Below are 7,956 nucleotides of genomic sequence, written 5' to 3'. Positions count from 1 at the left end.
CAGTTTGATTACTGACAAGTAAGGCCTAGAGAACATTTAGCTGGGGACCAGTTGGAAGAATGTCCCAAAGCTGTAGCTAAAATCAAAGACCCTTTCCTGTGACCCCAGGAGGAGAAGCATCTGAAAGGCCAGGGGGAGAGCCTGGGCCAAGGAGGCCCCAGGGGTGGCTCAGACTGGGCAGGATATCAGGAGGGAGAGGAACATGGGAGAAAGTTTCCAGACCCCTAGAAAAACCGAGCAATGAGTTGTGGTCAGCTTGAGAAGAAAAGCTAGTAAAAACAAGATAAAAGGGGTCAGCCAGATGCCTGAGGCTGATACTCCGCTTGCATACTTTTGGCTTCTGTAAACTTGTTTGCCTTCTGTGCCCACCAACTGCCGGATAGCACCACTGATAAGGGCCCCCTCCCCTTTTTCTTTTGTCTCTCAGCCACCTACCATCCCAGCCATAAAAGGAGGCGATACCAAGGTTTGGGGCTCAGCCTTTGGAGGTGACTCTGCTGGCAGGTTCCAGTGTGCAATAAATAGTCTTTTCTGTACACTGAGTGCTTGTGGCTTGTCTCTTCCTGGGTGCCGAATATTTGCTGTAATAAGCTGAATAAGGCCCCCAAAGTTCTCCATGTCCTAACCCCCAGAACTTTTTCCTTTCCCTGTTATCAGGGATTTTGCAGATGTGATAGAATTAAGGACTTTGAGGTGGAGAGATAATTCTGAATTATGTGGATGGCCTCAGGTAGGGTCTTTTCAAGGGAAGAAGAAAGTGGGAGGGATGATGTGGCAGTAGAAGCAAAGGTCATACAGAAAGGGACAGAGACTTGAAGATGCCACTGAAACTTTGACAGGAGGGAAGGAGGTGTCAAAAGCCCAGGAATGCAAACATGGATACAGAGGAGTCTTGAGCCCCTAGAGGGAGTGGCCCTGTGACACTTGGATTTCTGACTTTAGGACCCATTTCAGACTTCTAACCTTCAGACCTATAAGAGAATAAGTGTGTGTTGTATTCAGGCACTCAGTTTGCAGTGATTTGTGACAACAGCCATAGGAAATAAACTCAAGGAGCCTAAAGAGACTTCCCCAGGACACTCAGTGTGGACCCTGCCCATGATGACATACCTGGCCCATCCCCCTGTAGCCCCTTGTAGTTCAGGGGAGGAATGAGAGCCCAGGGATCCAGCTGGAAGGGCTGAGGGTGCCGGGGCTTGTTCTTTTCACCACTCTCATTGTCAGAAAGCAGCCAGAGCCCCAGAGCCTCACAATACCACCAAGAAAGTCTCCAGAGGGACCTTGGCTTTCTCAATGACATCCAGGATTGAATGGAGATAGTTCTGAATAAATGATGCTCCACCTGCCTCCCCAGAAGTGGGGGAAAGAAAGAAGACTTTCTGAACCACACACCTGAGATAGTACCCCATTTTTCTTTGGCAGAGTTGGGGCATGATTTTGGGAATGGCTCATAGGACCTAGAATACCCAGGGGGCCACCAGGCGGAGTGGGAGTGGGCTTAACATGCAATGGGTGCAGGGAGCTCTGATTTTGTGCCACGGGTCCATTCTGGATCCAGGGGCAGGAGTTTGCCTGGCTGGGTCACACTGGGGCAAATCAGGGGACTGCATCTATGTAAGCACCCCCACACCACCAAGCGATGGTGACCTGGTGGTAAGGGAGACAGAGAGCTCCTTATCCAGAAGTGGTTACAGCCTCCTCATGGTCATTGACATATCCTGAGGCTGCCTGGTAGTTATGTGTGTGTCAGAGCCTGATTACCATCAATGGGGAGGCCTTGGGTAAAAACAATTTTTTATTATGGTACAAGAAGCCTGACCTCAGTGTTGAGACACCCATTTCCCTCTAGCAAACGCTATGTTTATTCTCAGAGAAATTAGGGGACACTTATTTCCCTCCTTGCTTTGATTCCTCGGAAGCACAGAGCTCATTTTGGCAAGTACCTGAACCTTGGGGCAGACCTTTTGTGGGACAGTTTCTTTCCTGGCTTCCTCCTATTCCTCTTACATCTCTGAACCTCCCATTGGGTAAGGAATCAGAGTGGTCCCCAGATTTAAGAGCCTCTAAAGCTAAACTACTGGAATGTACTGGACTCTATGGGTGTTCCAGCCTGAGGGAAGGATAGGAAGTGGGTAAAAAGGGGCAGGAGCTGAGCTGGGCAGAGAGGAAGGAAGACATACAGAGGGTGAGGACCAGGAACAGAAGGGGTGTAGGCCAGAGGAAAGAGGGGATGCTGGGGGTGTAGAGGGTCCCCACAAGATCATGGAGGGAGGGCTTATCTGGAGGTCAGCACATGGTCAGCTCTGACCAGGTAGGTAGCAGGGAATGGGCATAGCTGTGTTCTGAAGGAGGAATGGAGGAAGGAGGAGACAGAGGGACTGAGGTTCTAGTGACCAGAGTCCTCATGACTTGGCCAGGTTTCTGGGCGATGCCCCCAGGGGGACTGAGCCTTTCCCCTCAGGTTGCTTTTCCACTGGGTGCCAAGGATTGCAAGTGCCCCTCCTTGAGGATTCTGGAAAGTTGAAAATTAAATATGAGACCAAAAAAGAATGAGCAGAGAGCATGATTTCTGATTGACAAAAAGACATTGTATTGAGAGTTGATTGGGTGTAGGGGGCAGGGTTGGGGATGATGGGCATGGGGCCTGGAAAGACTCCCCCCCTCACGTCCATCAGGGGAATCCCAGTGCCTGAATCAGGGGAGTTCTGGCACCTTATTTTTGGCTTCAGTTTCCCTGCAGGTTCACCCATCCACATAACTCATCACCCCACCCCTGAGCTCTTCTGGTCCTGGCTGGCATCAGCCTTCAGACCTTATATCTCTTTGGGAAATCCATCAGTCTTACAGCATCAGTCTGTCTGAGATATCCCTGCAGGTAACTAGCCTTAGTATCTTCATACAGGGCTTATGTCTGTCTGGTTTGGTCTGTCTGTATTCAACAAGGTTTCTGTCCCTCAGGTTCTCCTTCCTTCCAAGGAGGAGGTTCTTGCCACACAGTCTCAGAGAGTGAGATACCATTATTCCAGGGAGGAGCCTAGACAATAACAAGGAGGCCCTGAGGAGTCATGGGCAATGGGCCCCAAAACCACTGGAGTGGACATGGTTGGTACAAGAATGATAAATATAGAGAAGGTCCAGAAGGTGTGTTATCTTGTCCTGCTGGCCTATCATCTATTCTGAAACATTCCCTGGGCTATTCTGGATAAGAATAAATATATACCATAAAGACAAATGAGGACTCCCACCCTAGAGGCTGGAGGAGATGGTCAACTGGAAAAAGAGCTCTGAGTCATAGTGAAGAAGGGCAAGAAGAGGTCACTGGAACTGGCCCATTCTGTCCCACCAGGTGCTTCAGAGCAGGAATAGACTACAGGGGGTGGGGTGGCCAGACAAAAGGTAAAGGTTTCAGAATTCCAGAGTGACTCAGAACCCAGCCATACTCAAGAGAGAAAGGAAAGGAAAATGCTCTCAAATTTGACTCTGGTCCCCAAAGGGAGAGAATAAGGGAGACTCACCTATTATGGTCACCTGGATCCCGCCATTGAACACATAGCACAGTAATACAGCCTCGAACACAACCCTCTGTCAGCCCTAGTACCATGCCCCTCCCCATCAAACCCAAGCCCATCTGCAGCTGCTTAGGAGGCTCAAAGTCCAGCCTTATCTTTGTGGGTGGTGGGCTGGCCCACAGAAGCTTGAGACAGGGCCCCTCTCCCCAATGCACCTTCTCTTCCTCATGGAGTGAGCTTCCTTCCAGCCCTCACCATGGAAAGATAGGAGGAAATATCTGAGTGATATATCATAACCCAGGTAGCTCCTGGCAGGAGCTCTTGTGTATGGCTTACCTTGTTTGGGGAATGCTACCTGGAAGATCAGAAAGTACAGTTTCCAACACAGACATCATGGGGCCTGTGCCCTCTGCAAAGCTGAGGCCCATGGAGGGTTCTGGATGCCACCCACCACATTTCCTAGAACATGCAACATGGCCATGTGTGCAATAGCAGGTGTGCATGTGTCTTGGTGTGTGTGTGTGTGAGTTTATTGTGTATGTGTGCATGCCCAGCCTGTGACAAGAAGCCTAGACCCACCATCCTGAGCCAGCTCCTAGCACAGCAGACTTCTTGGTTCTCAGGGCCCATTCACAAACCTAAGAAGGTGAGTCAGTTTACAGTTCAAAGTTGCCCAAGGTATAATCCAGAATGTAGTCTAGTCATTGAACTCATGGCCTCAGTGACCATCCATGGGCATTTTGTTTTAGTGCTTCTTATATCATCAGCAGTGGATACTCTAAGGGCTCCCTGCCTCCCAGAGTCTTGAATACAGCTGGGCCTTTGTGACACATGTGGGTGGAGAGGCGCCCCTGTAAGTGTGGGATTGAGTGACCAGGATCTGAGAAGTGAGGATCCTTAGTGAGTATGACAGAGGTGTCTATGGGAGGGAGACAGGATAGTGTTCCTGGGGAGGAAGGATGGCTGATAAGGAAGGAATGTTATAGTCTGTGACCATGGGAAATGTCCATATGAGGTAGGAATCCAAGAAAACTGAGGGCATTCATGGAAGGAGAGTGGGACATCTCAGGAGGGGGACCAATACCAGACAACAAAGACTCAGGTCCAGGGAGGAGCTCAGACATTATTATGGGAGTCCATAGGGAACTAAGAGCAGTGAACTTCTGTATAACTGGTGGTTGATGTGGGCCATGCAAGAAAAGTAAGCAGAGGCACGTCAGAGAATGGTCTCTCTTGGTTCTGTGGTTTGTATCTCCTTTTCTGGAATATTCTCTGGCAATTGTGTCTAGGAGCAAAACTACCTACCCCTTTAAAAAAATGGGGATGACTTCTGTGGGCTCCTCTTCAACAAATCCAAAACAATGATGTTCCAAAAGGTAGTTGATTCAGAACAAAAAGATGTTAAACCCAAATAACCAGAAAGCACAATTTTTGATTGAATATACACAATTTATTGAGTGTGGATTGGGTACTGGGTGAATGGCTGGAATGAACTAGTCCCAGGGGTGTCGTTCCTGGAAATCCCATGGCTCTAGACTCCATTAGGTGGGTGGGGGTCTCATGACCTAAGAGCACTTTGCGGGGACCACATTCTTCTCCATGGTGCTCCCCTCATATGTGATCTGGCAGGTGAATCTGCTGTGAGATTTCCACTGGCCAGGTGACAGGCTCAGTTAGCTGCTGGCTGTGTACTTGTTGTTGCTGTTTGGAGGGCTTAGTGGTCTCCACACCCTGGGTGACAGTGGCCATAGTCAAACTGCTGGGGTAGAAGTCACTGATGAGGCACACCAGGGTGGCCTTGTTGGCACTGAACTCCTCATGGGAGGGCGGAAACAGTATGACAGATGGCGCTGACTTGGGCTGACCTGTGGGGTGGTGGAGAGGTGTTAAGTCAGAAATCATATCTCCATGGCTGAAGCCCTCTACCTCGGTCCTGAAGTGGGGAACAGCTCTATCATGTCCATGGCTTGGGCTTCAAGTGGTCCCAGCTGCCTGAGGTCAGGAAAGCCATGGGTATGGTCACTCAACTTCGGTTGGAATGAATCTGACTGCCAGATTCTGTAGTGTCAGGGTCACTGCATGGCCTCAGACTCTCTCCAGGTCACATGTCCTGCTAATTCACACAGTCATCCCCCGGGACTGGCTGGAAGTGGCCCTGAGACCAGCCTTCCCTTGTGAGGCTATCTTTCCTAAATGTTTGTGTCACTGCTGTATCCCCCAGGTTGCTTACTCAGTTACCTTAAAGCTGGCCTGTCCTGTTTCAGGGCTGTGTTACCATCTGAAAAGTAGGTTTCCTGTCTCCAGAGCCCATCACATCATCACTGCAGCCTTCCCCTACCAACAGGGACTCTACCTATGGATATTTGTGAGGTAAAAAGTTGGAGTTTCGGGAACTGGATTCCATGGCATGCTGTGACAGAGAGTTTGCAGGTGAGGTGAATTTTCAGTTCTGAGGCTGGGCTATGTCAGATCTGAGTGATCTCCCTGCTCTGTGAATTGATGCTGGGGCTCTGACTGTCTTAGCATTTCTGGAACCTGTCACTGTCGCTGCCAACTGTCCATATCGCGGGACTCCACCCCATATATCTGCCATTGTCACTTTCCTGTTGTGGGTAATGAAGGGATGTACCCCTGATGACTGTCCTGACCTTAGGTCACAGTACTGAGGCCTGTCCTGATTCTGGTTTCCTGATTGTCCCTGTGGAGGTGGAAGGTCCCAGCACCCATGGCCTTCTCCTCTGAAATCTTCCCTTAATCCTTGACTTCCTTGTCCCACTTCTTCCTCCATGTCTCCAAGTTCCAAAACAAGGCTCTCCTCACTGTGCTTCAGGATTTCCTCTGCCTGGGACACACTGAGGATGGAACCCAGTGCTCAGCCATCTCCAGAATCCTTCCCACATCCCATGTCCTCTCTAGCAGCCTGAAACCCAGTCACTTGCACTTCATCCCTCAATTTTCGTTGGACTCTGGGAACTCAGAGATCCTGAGTGGAAGGCAACCATTCCTGAGTCTAGAAGAAAGGTTCCCGTGAGGAAAGAGCTGGAGCCAAGTTGAGATCTTGCTTAGGTCTAGACCAGGAAGGGTTTAAGAGGATGGTTCCATATAGCCCTGACCAGACATCTGACAAGACGGAAAGGTGGAGACCATGAGGGGCAGACAGAAGAGGCAAAACTTACAAACCGCACAGACCTACAGCAGAGGCTCAGTTCACAATAGAAAGCAGAGAAAAGTCTCCAGAATTTGTACACTGAATCTAAAAAAGGAGGAAAAGAGGGAAGACTCACCAATGACGGTCAGATGGGTCCCACTGCCAAAAATAAAACACTGTGATGCAGCCTTCAACACAAATCCTCTGTCAGCCCTTCCACCCTTGACCCAGGCCCACCTGCAAGTACATGGGAGAATGAAAGCCCAGCCTGCTTGTCACAGGTGCTGGTTAGGCAGATGGGTGGGTGATGGGGATGACCCCAGGGGACGTGGAACTTCAGTTCCATGGAGGGATCAAATTCCATCCATCTTCTATCATGGAGAGGGGTTGGAGAGACCCTTTCCAAGTATGGTTTCAGCATTCCCAGCTGACTCCATTCTTAGGAAGGCACTGGGTGCCCTCCTCAGTCTGTGTCAGGATGTCATTGTGGAAGAGATGAGCAGGGATGTTTCAATAGAGAGTTGATGGATCTGGGAGCCCTTTGCAGACTTGGGACTCCTGGGGAGGATCCTGGATATGCCACCACATCCTCAGCGCAAAAAACCATGCAAGTTTGAGGTTAGGAATTGAAAGTGTTGGGAGGAGAGTCATGTTTCCCCCAGCACTTAGATTCCTCTTTAGGCACTGAGCTCCCAAATCCATGCCTTTGGCTGGTTCTTTTGGAAAGTAGCATGGTCACTTATTAGTCCCTGTCCTGATCCCCTTGAGGGCAGCTGTCATGCTCTAGGTGTGGGTGGGCTGAATACAAACTGGATAGACTCGGCAGGCCCTCCATGGGTGGGAGGCAATCACTAGTTCCAACAATTTTGCCCTGAGCTGGTGTGTAGAAATCTGTACTGGACCATTGCACTGAGAGTAACACATACCTCTGATACAGGAGCATCACTAGCACAGTACGACCCTGCCACACAGGACACGTGCTGTATCCCTATACAAGATGTTCACTTTGTGAGGGCTTCTTACATCCAGGGCCCTGGCCTGCACCAAGACCTGGGGATGTCATCTGCAGAGCTCACACAAGGGACACACAGGACTGACAGGGTTCTTTCTGTGACATAGTCTCACACTGAGCCAGCATCCCCGCTGTCTTTCCTGAATTGCTCTCACTTTGTTTCTCAACTGCCTCCCATTTGCTCCTGAGGTTGGTTGTCTCACTCCAGCCTAGACCACAACTGGCAGGGTCTTCTATTGTCACCGGCTGGCATTGGTAGCTTCTGCGGGTACGAAGTTTTCTTTGTT

At 50.0% G+C, this 7,956-nt stretch overlaps 1 protein-coding gene across 1 annotated transcript; it reads right to left on the bottom strand.

The window, feature by feature from the left end:
- Nucleotides 1-4,937: 4,937 nt before the first annotated feature.
- On the bottom strand, nucleotides 4,938-7,681 carry LOC115277967 (immunoglobulin lambda-like polypeptide 5). The gene is made up of 3 exons (XM_029922388.1): nucleotides 7,584-7,681; nucleotides 6,794-6,894; nucleotides 4,938-5,374 (listed from the first exon to the last, which is right to left on the bottom strand). Exons 1-3 carry the CDS (start codon nucleotides 7,598-7,600, stop codon nucleotides 5,121-5,123), a joined length of 372 nt encoding a protein of 123 aa, XP_029778248.1. The 5' UTR covers nucleotides 7,601-7,681; the 3' UTR covers nucleotides 4,938-5,120.
- Between the last annotated feature and the right edge of the window lie 275 nt (nucleotides 7,682-7,956).

Source organism: Suricata suricatta, chromosome 14, assembly GCF_006229205.1.
Source record: "Suricata suricatta isolate VVHF042 chromosome 14, meerkat_22Aug2017_6uvM2_HiC, whole genome shotgun sequence".
In the NCBI taxonomy this organism is placed as follows: domain Eukaryota; kingdom Metazoa; phylum Chordata; class Mammalia; order Carnivora; family Herpestidae; genus Suricata; species Suricata suricatta.
The sequence above is the reverse complement of the archived record's forward strand: the minus strand, read 5'-3'. Positions and strand labels throughout refer to the sequence as shown.

What these genes read in the sequence shown, in the direction of transcription:
- LOC115277967 (XM_029922388.1), bottom strand. An exon ending in GACCCATCTGACCGTCATTG is followed by an intron (nt 5,375 to 6,793) that starts GTGAGTCTTCCC and finishes ACCACCCCACAG; the next exon opens with GTCAGCCCAAGTCAGCGCCA.